The sequence below is a fragment of the Macaca fascicularis genome, chromosome 8 (assembly GCF_037993035.2).
Source record: "Macaca fascicularis isolate 582-1 chromosome 8, T2T-MFA8v1.1".
Taxonomy (NCBI): Eukaryota; Metazoa; Chordata; class Mammalia; order Primates; family Cercopithecidae; genus Macaca; species Macaca fascicularis.
This window is the reverse complement of record NC_088382.1, coordinates 100654138-100668477: the sequence shown is the minus strand read 5'-3', so window position 1 is coordinate 100668477 and position 14340 is coordinate 100654138. Positions and strand designations below refer to the sequence as shown.

At 31.1% G+C, this 14340-nt stretch overlaps 2 protein-coding genes across 2 annotated transcripts in view; one reads left to right on the top strand and one right to left on the bottom strand.

The window, feature by feature from the left end:
- Positions 1-12787, top strand: part of C8H8orf88 (chromosome 8 C8orf88 homolog) — a 27723-nt gene extending 14936 nt beyond the window's left edge. The window contains exons 5-6 of the mRNA XM_005563674.4: positions 8971-9077; positions 10772-12787. Of these exons, the coding sequence (XP_005563731.1) occupies positions 8971-9077; positions 10772-10795 (131 nt within the window). The 3' untranslated portion in view covers positions 10796-12787. The remainder of the gene's footprint in view (positions 1-8970; positions 9078-10771) is intronic.
- The window catches only part of NECAB1 (N-terminal EF-hand calcium binding protein 1), a 175122-nt gene continuing 171172 nt past the window's right edge, over positions 10391-14340 (bottom strand). Inside the window, exon 13 of the mRNA XM_005563673.5 lies at positions 10391-14340. Within this exon, the coding sequence (XP_005563730.3) occupies positions 14312-14340 (29 nt within the window). The 3' untranslated portion in view covers positions 10391-14311.

Below are 14340 nucleotides of genomic sequence, written 5' to 3'. Positions count from 1 at the left end.
AACTTTATATTGATGTTTTATCTTGGTAAATGAGAACTTAAGTCTCTCACATCAGTTCCTTCAGTTCTTCACCCTTTCATCTCCCCCACCACATAGTTATTTAACAAGTTTCAATTAAAATGTTACTCACTCTTTATACTACTGTGACTGTGTAAAATATAACTGCTTAGCCAAGAGGTGCATATCTCCCTTTTTATACAATTTATCATTTTTTCTAAAGTGAATGTTTCCCTTATGTTTCTGTGTTATCTATTGTTAACTCTTTTCTTAAAATGCTCCAACAACTCTGCCACACTTGTGTATACTATTTATGCTCAAGTATATCAGTTCTTTTTTTTCTTAGATGGGACATTCCTTTCAGAATACTCCATAATCCTATTCCAATATGGACTAGTTGTTCTTTAGTACTGCTGTACAGCTATTTTTCTGGAGTGGACCTTTGCTATTATCTTGGGATATCCCTTTATAATCCTTTGGTTTCTTTTTTAAAAAATTGAAGTGGAGTTCACCCAGTCACCATTTTAACCATTTTAAAATATACAATTAAATGGCTTTTAGTACATTCACAATGTTGTACAGCACTACTAATTCCAGGACATTTTTATCACCCTAGAGAGAAACCTCTTACTCATTAAGCTGTTACTACTTTCTCTTCTCTCTACTTAGGCCGTGTGGTAGACACTAATCTATTTCTGTCTCTTTGGATTTAGCTATCTGGCCATATCATATAAATGGAATCACACAATATGTCACTTTTTTCAATTTATTTTTTAAATTGATATATAATAGCTGTACATATTTTATATCAATTAAAATAATTGAGGGTACATGTGATATTTTGATTACTATGTACAATGTGTAATGATCAAATAAGAGTGATTGAGATATCCATCACATTTACCTTTCTCTTGTGAACAATATGTGACCTTTTGTGTCTGGCTTCTATCACTTTCCATAAGATTTTCAAGGTTATCATGTTTTAGCACTATTAATACTTTATTTTTTATGACTAAATAATATTCCATTGTGTGGATTATACCACATTTTGTTTATCCATTTCTCAACTGATACACATTTGAGTTGTTTTCACTCTTTGGCTATTGTGAATAATATTGCTGTGGACATTTGCATACAAGTTTTTGTTTCACCTTTGTTTTCATTTCTCTCAGGCATATACCTAGGAGCCGACTTGCTGGATCATTGGTAGTTCTGTGTTTTAACATTTTAAGGAACTGCCAAATTGTTTTTCACAGCGGTTCTACCGTTTTACATTCTTAGTTGCAAGGTACTAGGGTTTCCAATCTCTCAATATTCTTGGTATTATTATATCTTTTTATTATAAGCAATCCTAGTGGGTGACAAGTGGTATCTCATTATGGTTTTGATTTGCATTTTCTTATGATTATGATACTGTTTTTTCGTGTGCTTGTTGGCTATTTCTATTTGTTTTTTGGATACATCCTTTATTCAAGTTGTTTAACAATATTTTAACTGGGTTGTTTGTTATTGAGTTGTTTTGTTATTGAGTTACAAGACTTCGGGATATTAGACTCTTATCTATTATCTGTTATTCTCCTTCCTGCTACTGTTCTCTTTCCACTGTGTGCATATATATATATATATATGTTGTCTTTTCATTCTCTACTGGAGCTTGTGTTATTCTCTTGATAGTGTGTTTTAATGCACAATTTTTTTTAGCTTTGATGAATTTTAACTGTTTTTCCTTTTGTTGCTCATGTTTTTGTTGTCAGATCTAAGAAGTCGTTGCCAAATCTAAGGTCATTAAGATTTACCCCTGTTTCATTCTAAGAGTTTTATAGTTTTAGCTCTTGCATTTAGGTCTTTGATCTATTTTGAGTTAATTTTTACATATGATGGGAAATAAAAGTCCAGCTTCATTGTTTGTCATTTGTGTATCCACTTGTCCCATCATAATTTGTAAAACAGGCTATTCTTTTTTCATTGAATGGTCTTGGCACCTTCATTGAAAATCAGTTGACCATAGGTGTATGTGTTTAATGTGTTTATTCCTGGACTCTTAATTCTGTTCTCCTGTTTTATATGCCTGTCCTTACGTCAGTATCACACTTTTTTTTATTACTATAGCTTTGTAGTAACTATTAAAATTGGGAAGTGTTAAGTCTTCCAACTTTGTTCTTTTTCCAAATTGTTTTGGCTATTTAGGGGTCTTTGCAGTTCCATTTGATATTTTAAGATCAATGTTTCCATGTCTGCAAAAGAGGCCATTAGAAATTTGATAGGGATAGCATTGAATCTATAGATCACTTCGAGAGGAATATTGCCAACTTAACAATATTAAATCTCACAATCCATAAACATAAGAAATCTTCCCATTTAGGTATTCTTTAAGTTATTTTAGCAATATTTTCCAGTTTTTGGTGTACAAGTCATATACCTCCTTGGTTAAATTTATTCCTAAGTACTGTATTCTTTTTGATGTTATTGTAAATGGAATCTTTTTGTTATTCATTGATCATATATAAAATAAATTTATTTCATGGGGAACATTACTATGAATTTATGAAAATGAAAAATATTATGAGACTATTATGAACAGTTAGTTGTATGCCAAAACCTAGATAACCTAGATAAAATACAAGTTATTAGGAACACAGAATTTACCAAAACTAACTCAAGAAGAAATAGAAAATCTGAGCAAACCTGTACCAAGTAAGAAGATTGTATCAGTAATTAAAAACCTCGCAACAAAGAAAAGTTCGGGACTAGATGGCTTCTCACCAGTAAATTCTACTAAACATTTAAAGAACAGTTAACACGAATCCTCAAACTATTCCCCAAAAATATGAAGAGGGGTAACACTTCCAGTGAGGCCAGTATTATTCTGATACCCAAAGCCAAAGACATCAGAAGAAAAGAAAACTATAGCCAATATCCCTTCAAATATAGATACAAAAATCCTCAATAAAATACTAACAACTTTTTACTATAAACATAGCAAAAAGATTATATACCATGTCCAAGTGGGATTAATCTCAATAATGCAAGGGTGAGTCAACATATCAAAATCAGTAATACCATGTCCAAGTGGGATTAATCTCAATAATGCAAGGGTGAGTCAACATATCAAAATCAGTAATAATACACCACATTAACAAGATTCAGGGGAAAGCACATGATCATCTCAATTGAAGAAAAAGCATTTGACAAAACATGCTATCAAGAACAAGATAAGGGCGTCCACTTTCACTGTTTTTATTCAATGTTATGTTGAAAGTTCTAGCCATAGCAATTAGGCAAGAAAAAGAAATAAATGGTATTTAAATTGGGAAAGATGAAGTAAAAGCATCTCTATTCACAGAGAACACAGTCCTACCCAGATGATCACCAATTAGGATGGTTTGACCTATAATTTTTTGATTTTACAATAGTTCAAAAACAATATCTGTTCAGTAGAAACTGTACTTTTCTCATGATGCTGGGCAGCATCAGCAAGGTGCCACTCCTAGTTAGCCATGCATTTTCATCTTTTGCTATTTTTAACTTAAAATGGGTTTATTAGGATATAACTCCATTGTAAGTTGAGAAGCATCTGTATATATAGAAGATCGTAGGGAATTCACATAAACTATTAGAGCTAATAAAAATAAATTAAAGTTGCAGGATGCAAGACCACTGTTGTTTATGATTTTAGTAATTTGAGTCATTTTTTCCTAATCAGTCTTGGTAAAGGTTTGTTAGTTTTTGTCTTTTCAAATAACCAACTTTTGGTTTTGCTGATTTTCTCTGTTGTTTTTTATATTCTCTATTTCATTTATCTTCACTCTGATCTTTATTATTTAGTTCATTTTTTCTAGTATTTGATTTAGTTTGCTCTTTTCTCCTAGTTCCTTAGTGTGTAATGTTAGATACTGAGTTATTTCTTCTTTTTTAATAAGACGTTTATAGCTATAAACTATGCTCTGAACACTGTTTTTGCTTCATCTCATAAATTTTGATATGTTGTGACTTTGTTTCATTTGTCACATATTTTCTAAGTCCCCTGTTGTTTATTCTTTGATGCATTGGTTGTATAAGAGTGTGTTTTAATTTACACATAGTGGTGAATTTTCCAGTTTACTTCTGGTTTTGATTTCTAGTTTTATTTCAGTGTTGTCATAGGGCATACTTTGTATGATTTGAATCTTTTTAAATTTATTGAGACTGTTTTGTGGGCTAACATATGAGTTCATCCCGGAGAATGTTCCATGTGTGTGGAACATGCGTGCTCTGGTTCCATGTGTGCTTCAGAAGAATGTATATTCTGCTGTTGTTGGGTAAAGTGTTGTATATATGTAATTAGGTTAGTTGGATTGTAGTGTTCACGTTCTGTTTCCTTGTTGATCTTCTGTTAAGTTTTCCTATCCAATATTGAGCATGGAATATTGTAGTCTCCAGTTACTAATGTTAAAATGTCCATTTCTATGCTTAATTCTGTGTTTTTCTTTCTGTTGTTGGGTATACATGTGCTTATAATTGTTATATCTTCTTGATTAATTGATGCTTTTATCATTGTATAAATGTCCATTGTCTCTTATAACAATTTTTGTCTTAATGTCTATTTTTGTCTAATATTAGTATACTCCCTTCAGCTGTCTTTTGGTTACTGCTTGAATTGAATATCTTTTACAGTCTTTCAGTTTCAACTTATTTTTGTCATTGGATCCAAAATGAGTCTCTTTTGGACAGAATATAATGAGATGATTTTAAAAAATTCATTCTACCAATCTCTGCCTTTTATAATAATTGAAAAAGTTAGTGCATTTACATTTAATGGAATTAACTGATTTAAAAAGGACTCAATCCTCCCATTTTGCTATTTGTCTTCTGTATGTCTTTTTTTGTTACTTGATTCCTCCATTACTGTTTTTTGTGTTTAATAGATATTTTCTAGTGTACTATTTTTATTTCCTTTTAGTTTACTATATTTTTTATGTTTCTAATTGCTGTGTTGGGTATTAATTTAATATATAACAAACTAGTTTGAATTAATATCAACTTACTTCCAATGTTATATGAAACATTGCTCCTATATAGATCTCTAAAGTCACCTTTATGTTGTTATTGTCATAAATTACATCTTTATACACATTCTGTCATCTATTGACCTAGATTTATAATTATGCATTTTTATGCACTTGTCTTTTAAATCATATAGGAGAAAAGGATGAATTTCATACTGAAAATTTATTGATACTTTTATATTTGCCTGTGTAGTTACATTTACTGGTGTTCTTTATTTCCTCATGTGGATTTTAGTCGCGTACTATCCTTTAAGTCTGAAAGATTCCCTTTAGCATTTCTTGTAAGACAGGTTTACAAGCAGTAAACTCTGTCAGTATTTGGTTATCTGTGAATGTCTCCATTTCTGCTTCATTTTTGAAGGAGCTTTTGTCAGGTATAGATTTTTTGATTGACACGTTTTTTGATTTCAGCACTTTAAATATGTCATCCCATGACTTCTGACATCCATAGTTTCTGATGAGAAATCAGCTGTTTATCTGATAGAGAATCCCTTGTAAAGTGATGAATTGCTACTGTCTTTCTGACCTCAAGATTTTCATTGATTTTAACAGATTGATTACGATGTATCTATGTGTGAAGAATCTCTTTTAGTATACAGATAGATGCTCCTTAACTTATGGTGGGATTAGTTCCCAATAAACCCATCATAAGTTGAAAATATAATAAGTTGGTATGAGAGTCTTTGGCCCAGAGAGTCTTTGGTCAGAGAATCACCAGTGCTTAAAGTCTGAAACCTTGAATTGCTTTCACATCATCATAAAGTCAAACAATTGTAAGTCAAACCATCAGAAGTTGGGGGTTGTCTGCATTCTATTTGTAGTTTGTTGAACTTCTTAGATGTATAGATTCTTTTTTTGTTGTTAAATTTTGGAAATGTTATTCCACGATTTCTTCAAATGCCATTTCTTCTCCTTTTTCTCTCTCTCCTCCTGGCACTCCCATTATATATTTGTTGGTATGCTTGATGGTAACCCATAAGTGTCTTAGACTCTGTTCATTTTCTTTATTATTTTTTCTTTCTGCTCCTCAGACTGAATAATGTCAATTGAATTACTTTTAAATTTGCTGATTCTTTCTTCTGCCTGCTCAAATCTGCTGTTGAAACCCTCTTGTGAATTTTTTACTTCTGTTATTGTACTTCTCAATAATTTCTATCTGGCTTCTTATAAGTTCCATCTCTTTATAGATATTCTCTATTTAATGAGACACTCCTCTCATAATTTTCTTTAGCTCTTTGAGCATATTTAAAATAGTTTATTGAAAGTCTTTCTCAAGTAAATTCAATGTCTTGGCTTCCTTGGTGAAAATTTCTATTTCTTTTTTTCCAATGAATGAGCCCATACTTTCTTCATTCATTGCGTGCTTTATAATTTTTGTTGTGGTGGTTGAGAACTGGACATTTTGAATGTTATAATGTGGCTGCTCTGGAAATCAGATTTTCTTTCTTCCCTTGGGTTTGTTGTTGCTCTTTGTTGTAGTAGTTGTTGTAGCTTAGTGACTTTTCCAAACTAATACTGTAAAATCTATATTCTTTGTCATGAATGACCATGGAAGTCTCTATTATGTTATCTTAGTGGTCAGCTAGTGATTTGACATAATTTCCTTCAATGGCTACAACCATACCAAACTGAAAAACAAAGAAGCCTCTCTTTCAGCCTTTGCATAGGCCTCTATGTATTTTGATGTATTGCCTTAATTCTGCCTTCACCTTCATTTCCTGCTTGGTAGGAATCTGAAAGTCAGCCAGGAGTGAGTGCTTAGGATCTTCTCAAGTTTTTCTGTGAACATGAGCCTAGCTTTGACATGCATGTGGGCTTCTATAAAGAATATTTGGGATTCTTTCAGTGCCCTTCTTCCTCAAAGCATCTTGTTTTTTCAGTTTTTCCTCCCAAGCTTTTTGGTATGCCTAATGTTTGCTCCAATTGTTATCCCTTGTCTCAGGTGGAAGCAACTAATACATTTTCCTGTAAATGTTTGGACAAATGGATTTTGGGCAGCAGCTTTAATGCTAGGAGAATTCTTAGTTAGGTGTGAAGTACAGGCAAGCTTCTCAGAATGGTTCCTCAGGGAACCACCAGAAAGGTCAAAACAAATAATCATAATTTTTTGAGAATGAAGTCTATACTACTCCCTCCAGTTCTGGGAACCTGTAAAAGTAATGAGGGCTGTTGTTTTCAAGGCCATGGCCTATCTGGGGGATGGTCCCAGGTAAGTTAAATGCCACAATTTTTTTCCCAAATTTAGCTATTTTTTTGTTCACTAAGCATTCCCCTGGTTTTTACAGGCTCTGGGTTAGAGTCCGGGGTTCTGAGAAAGTTGATTCTGACAGTTTTTATGAGCATACTTGTTTTTGTGGAGGAAAGACTTTTAGAGTTCTCTACTTGGCTGTTTTACCTGACATCACTTACCTCCATTTCTTGAGTTTTATGTTTTCTTCTTTATTGATTTATGTCCTTATTTTGCTCAAGTACATTCTCCAGGAGTTTCATGAAAAAAGGGTATTGGGTTGGTGAATTCTTTGAGTTTGTGTATTTGAAAATATCTTTATTCTGTTCTCACACTTGATTGATGGTTTGGCTACATAGAATGTTCCAGATTAAGGATGAACCTCAAAAATGTTACATGAAAGAAGCCAGACCCAAAATTTCTGATAAGTTAAATTTTCCTTGATGTATTTCAGAACTGTGTATTAGGAACAACACATTGATAATTGTTACCTGTTAGTTGATAGGAAGATAGGATAGTAATTCAACCCTTCTTTTTCCTAGTCTTTGCATTTTTTATATCCATTTACTTTCAACTTACATGCCTTTATATTTAATATGTGTCTCTTGTAGACAACATATACTAGGGTCTTCTTATTTTTTAAATCCACTCTGTCAATTTGTAGTCTTTAATGTAATGTTTAGGGGGTCAGTAAACTATGGCTTACAGACCAATTCCTGTTTTTATAAATAAAAATGTATTGAAACATAGCCACATCCTTCATCTATATATCATCTGTGGCTGCTTTTACTTTAACAGTAATACATATTTCTTAAAACAAAACTTAGAGAAAAAAAGGAATCTGTTATACTTACCCACCTATTTATCATCTCTTTTGCTCTTTATTTCTCAACAGTAAAGTTTCCATCTAGTATAATTCCCTTTAGCCTGTAGAACTTCCTTTAGTATTTCCTGAAGATCACATCTGCTGGTGATGAATTCTTTCAATTTTACTTTATCTGAAAATGTCTTTCCTTCACATGCATTTCTGAGCGGTTTTTTCCCCCCACTGGACATGAAATTCTTGGTTACTGTTCTTTTCTTTTAGAACATTAAACATATTATTCCATTCCTTCTGGGACAGCATATAATCTGTCTTGGTGATCGTTTCTGGTAATCATTTCTGATTTGAAATCTGCAGATATTTGAAACATTGTTCTCCTTGAAGATAAGGGCCCTATCTTGGGTCCTATTCATTATTACCTAGCACAGTTCCTGATACATAGTAAGATGTACAATAAATGTTTCTTGAATTGAATTTATTTTTATTGTGTTAAGTTTTTAGTATTGATTGAGACTTGATAGGCTCATTAAAGTAACATTTTGGCAGGATCTGAATTGCCTAATAGTTTTTACTGTGGTTATACTTTATAGAAGATCATTTTACTAGACCTGAATAACCAGATGAAAAAAGCCATGCATTCCCCATTTTCCTAATTATATTTCTTTCATTTTTCCTTGGTTACTTGGTTTTCTTTCTATGTAAAAGGAGAATTGGAGGAAGTAGATGCTTTTCAAAGCCTTTTTCTCCTCCTCTTTTGCATAGACACACTACTCATCATTTTATAAAATAATAGAGGACATCCAGAAAAAAATAAACCAAAAAGTGATCTAGACAGCTCTACATTTCATAACATTACATTTGATGTTTAATATCTACAGAGAGAATTAAATACAGCAGAGATTTCCTGTTGAAGCTCTCAAGTGTTTCCATCTGCAGAAAAAAACCAGACTTTCTGCCTGATCATCCCATTGTACTGCAAAAACCAGTAAGTAGTTTTCTAAGTTTATATTGTAATATTATATTAAAAATATTTTTCTTTAACATTTTCATCAGACTCTACCTCTAGATTTTTAACCTTCCTTATTATAAGATACAGGTAATTCAGAAAACTACAAAAATCTAAAGGTATAATAAACCAATTATTATAAAGTAACTGTCTAAAAATTAGAATGGAATAGCTGTATTTTGTTTAAGAAATATTTTTAATTGGAAGGTCATGAAAATATTATCCAATACTCTAAAAGTTTTATTTTTTCAATTAAATTATATTTGCCACCTGGAATTAATTTTACTCTATGATGTGAGGTGGGCATCAAGTTTTACCTTTTTCTACATGGATATCCAGTCATTTTAAAAATATTTATTGAAATGGTACTTCTCTGACATCTTTGTGGCAATATATGCGTGGTCTGTTAATGGGCTATCCATTCTGTTCAATTAGTCTTTTTATACATTATAACAAATCATCTCATGTATTTTTCTTTAACATGTCTTTGCTGTTCTTAGCCCTTTATATTTCTGTTACCTTATCAAATTCCATCTAAATAAATACACATAATGAATACATACATGCATCTCTTAGGATATGCATGGAAAGGACATGGATTTTGTCATCAGACATGGCTTCAAATTGTAGCTCCATTCTGTGTACTGGCAGTTCAAACTTGGACAAGTCACTTAACGTCATTGAACCTTAGTTTTGCAGTTGCTGATAAGGATGATAATCTCTGACTGTTAGGATTAATAAAATAATGCATGAGATTACTGAGTATGATACTTTTCTCTCATTTGCTCTTAGTAAATGATTCCCATTCTTTATGGTCTCTACTTACATTTGACTGGAATTTAACTTTCTATTAGAGTTTTTGTAAATACCTTTATATAGGTAAAGGCAGCTAGGACTCTTCTGATATGAGATTCAGGATATAGGTATACTGAGAAAAGTTCAAATGAGAGATATGTGGTACTACCTCCTATCTCCATTTTTGGTATTCTAATTCTTTGGAATTCATAGTATTTTTTTCCTCAAATTATAATTTTAAAAAAACGTTATGTTGTTCATAGTTTATGTTAATATTTCTTAAACTCCCTAACTTTAAATCTCTAGCCAATTCTTTTTAAAGTTAATTAGAGCAGGAATTAAAATTTTGTATAATACTTCTCATACAGGAATATTAAATAAGAAAAAATGTACTTGATATTTCAACTTTTCCACCTGTTCAAAGATCTTTGGGATATGTAATCCATGGTCTGTAAGAATAAATTTAAACTTCAGTGCTATATAAACTATAGTCACTGTTTCATTTGTAGACTTTCCACCTTTAATAACATTTTATTGTGTAAATAAAAGCTTGACATACACTTTTTAAAACAAACTTACACATTAGAATTCATTTTACTTTTGATTTACACATTAATACATTTTTTAAAACTAGGTGCCACAGAAACAGAACAACAGGTTTGGAATACAATTTAATATATTTTAAAATGAATTACATATATTTTTAAAACATGAGCCATTTTGTTACTTGACAGTTCTAGTTACTTTAATAGTTTCTGTGTTAACATGCATTTAAATCTGTAAACACCTGGTACATTCACAGTATTTGGTTTGATGGACTAATTAGTAAAAACCGTATTCAATCAATTGATAAATTAACTTTTTCTTTTATATTACAGGAAAACAACCAAAGTTTTAAGTAGCATTTTAAGAACAGATGAATTTGAAGAGAAAGAATTATTCATTTTATAGTTTGGACATCTGCAAATGAGGTGGATCTAGCAACAATAACTGTAATGGACTGTGACAATTCAATTTATTCTTAATTTTGATGGTTGAGTATTTGACTTCTCTAAAAATGAGAAAGAGCTATTTTAAACTATAAAGAATTTTCTAATCAGTTTCAGCCTTGCAGGAGGTTTCCTGCATAAATTGGGAAGTTACACTGGAAAGTAGGAATTTGGTTAGTGAAGTGGGAAGACTGTATATTTATAATTTGCGTACTACTTGCAATTTTTTGTTTTTCATCACTTGTAATAATGGAATGGAAATGTAAGCTGTAAAGACTCTCAAATATAAAATATTTGCTACAGTGTATATATGGTACATAATTTCTTGTTGCTTTTAAAGTTGCTTTTGTTGTTCTGCTTCCCACTGATTTCATACCAGCTCATGAATGGATCATTACAGTCTCTTCAGAGGCTTAGAATGATTCGGAATGTTCAATGCATAGTTCTCAATGACAGGAGGGAGAATTTTTAATGGGTATTTCTTTTCAGATATATGATTGGTCTCTAGGTTTTTGATAATAATATGGTCTTAAATTCATAATTAATAGCAGAGATTGATAATTTGGAAACAATGGTAGTGAATGAAACTGAAGTTGAAAAACAGCTGCTACTTATGTCACTAATCAGACCATATGAATAGCAGAAGTTGAGCAATTTCAAAGTAAAACTGATATTTTTTTCCAAAAGAATTTGGACATTTGAAAATAATTGACGTACATTAAGTTTTAATTCTATAATTTCTTATAACATATATGGATGAAGAATTTTTGAGTTTAAGCTTTTAATTCCTAGAAATTTTATACATTAAATCTCCTGCAATTTGTCACTCTGGATGTTACTGTTGTTAAAAAAAAAAAAAAAAAAAAAAAAAGGATTTCTTCCAGAAAAATCTGCTGATATATAGGTAAGTGTAAACTCTCCCTAATTCTATTTCTCATATCCCTAGGTCTATTGGCAAAAAGTTTGTTTCACTGAATTTTGAACTTCTAAAACCAGTACTTTTTTTTTTCCCCGCTGATTTTTGAGCTTGTTTCCCAGATTCAAGCTTGTATTCCATGTTACGTTTCCTATCTTGGTCTTTTGGTGACCTCTCTTTTTTTTTTTTTTTTTTTTTTACTACTTTGTTCTTTAGGAAAATGGGTTTTCAAATAGAAAAAAAAATCTTTGTTAACTATAAACTTATTGTTTACTTTAAAATGAGATATTTATACTTAGGTCTCAGTTTTTTCTTTATTCTTTTTCTTTTTTTTTTTTTTTTTTGGCCCTACTTTCCTTTTCCACTATAGGTTTCAGTATATACTTGTATGTGAATACACATGCACACAGTTCACATACATACAACTCTCACAAACATACACAAAATATATGTATAATTTGTATAAGAGCTGGGGTCAGAATGACCATATAATTAATTGGTTTGCTTTATTATTTGCCCATTCTCAAGTCATTTTAATTCTTGTTTCAGAATATGATAGACCTTATTCCAATTTGGAATCTGCAGACCCTTTCCATTCAGTACTGTTACTGAAAACAGAACCCTTTTAACAAGTAATACTACCATGCTACTTTGGAAACTGCCTAGTACCCAAAAGATTTGATATGCTTTTTGAATTGGATACTTAAATGGACCAACCAAAGCAATGTTTTGATTGGCTATAATTTGTATTTTTGAAACCACTTAAAACAAACATTCCTCAAGAAGAGTTTGTATGTCAAAAGTCCTTTAGGTTTTAAAGTCTTTTGATCTTTTCTTACTATATACAATCAGTCTGCAGAGACTGTTTTGTTATGTGTCTATTTGCCTTTGTACATATGTATAGCTTGTTTGAATAATCATTGTATATCTCCATTAATGTTGTTCTTTGCTTTGTATATAAATTAAAAGAGTTGACCCAGGTGTTGTTACACAGTGTCTGTCATCCTTAGAGTTGACCAGAGGCACACAAACACACACACAAACACACACAAACGCACACACACACACACACACACGTGTATATGTGTAATATATCAAAATTTACTACTTATTTCTAATAGAACTATGAAAGGATTTTAAAATTTTATTTATATTGGATGAGAACTAAGAGTATACAAAGGTATTGGTAAAAGTTGCTGTTTCATGAATTAGTTTGAGAAAATATTTTAGGTCAAATTTATATTTAAGAAATAAAATTTTATTAGTTCAATCTTCCTTTTTTCCTGAGTTTTTCAAAGGGGGAAAAACTGGAAAATTTTACCTTATATTTTTCCCCAAAGACTTATAGTTTCAAAGGAATTTATACTAGAAAATAACATGGCTATACATTTTTATATGTATTGTATTTTCATCAGCAGGGTTTATAACCAGGACAGATTTTTATTATTAAAAATATTTAATTTCTGAGCTTGTTGAGCAGAGTATAGATAGTATACTATCTATAGATAGTTCTATAGGTAGATAGTTTTAGTCATTCTAGTGTTGAAATTGGAAAACAGATGTCTTCCGTCTAGTCTCTTCCCTACTATTTTATGACTTCCGTAAGGTTTTGTGCTTGTTTTATATTTCTTATTTATTCATTTGGGTTAAAAGTTTATTTTTCAAGTATTTTCAAATCATTGTTTACATGCAAATATGTATTTTTCATAAGAAAAGTTAGCTGTCTGTCACATAGCAAAACTATATGCCGTAAAACTTGAACCACATTTTCCCAAAGCAATAGTCTCTTCTTTCTTGATATATTTAACTTACATAACAAGGAATTATGATGCTAATAAATGACACAATGTTGCTGTATTACTAAATGGTACTCTAACTTATCACAGAATTGTTCACTTTTGAAAAACCAGTCTATAACCTGATACATGGATAGAGAGTCTATAGGTTACAGCCAAGGTTGTTTGATGCCTATATACTAACTTTTTAACTAATGCAAAGATAATAGTCATAGGGCTGTGAGTTGGGTTGGGTATGGAGTAGACATTGTTGGAAGAATAAACTTCACTCACAGAAAATCTGTTAAAAATCACAAAACGCTGATTTAACCCTTTACAGTATACGACAGTTTACAAAATCTGCCCTATGAAGTAATACTCTAAAAGTTTCCACTTTATTTTTTCTTTATCATAACAAATTCATTTTCACAATATTATTCCTTTATGTGTATGCTTTTTTCCACATATTAGGAATTTGTCACTAAAAGGTTTTAGGTTAGTTACAGTGTAGCAAAGCATTTAGCATTAAATACTGAGAATATTAGTGAACTTTGAAAATTGAGCTAAAATTCACATGAATCATAAAATTATAGAATAAGTTTTAAAAGAGTGCACTTAGTAAATATACCAAACAAAAATATACAGTAGATTAACAACCACAGATAATTTTCTAATTGACATTTTAGATAAGAACACCTGTTTTGCACTTGGAACCATAAGGAAAATGTCTAGGAACATCTAGTTGTTGTTCAGGATCCACCATGAAG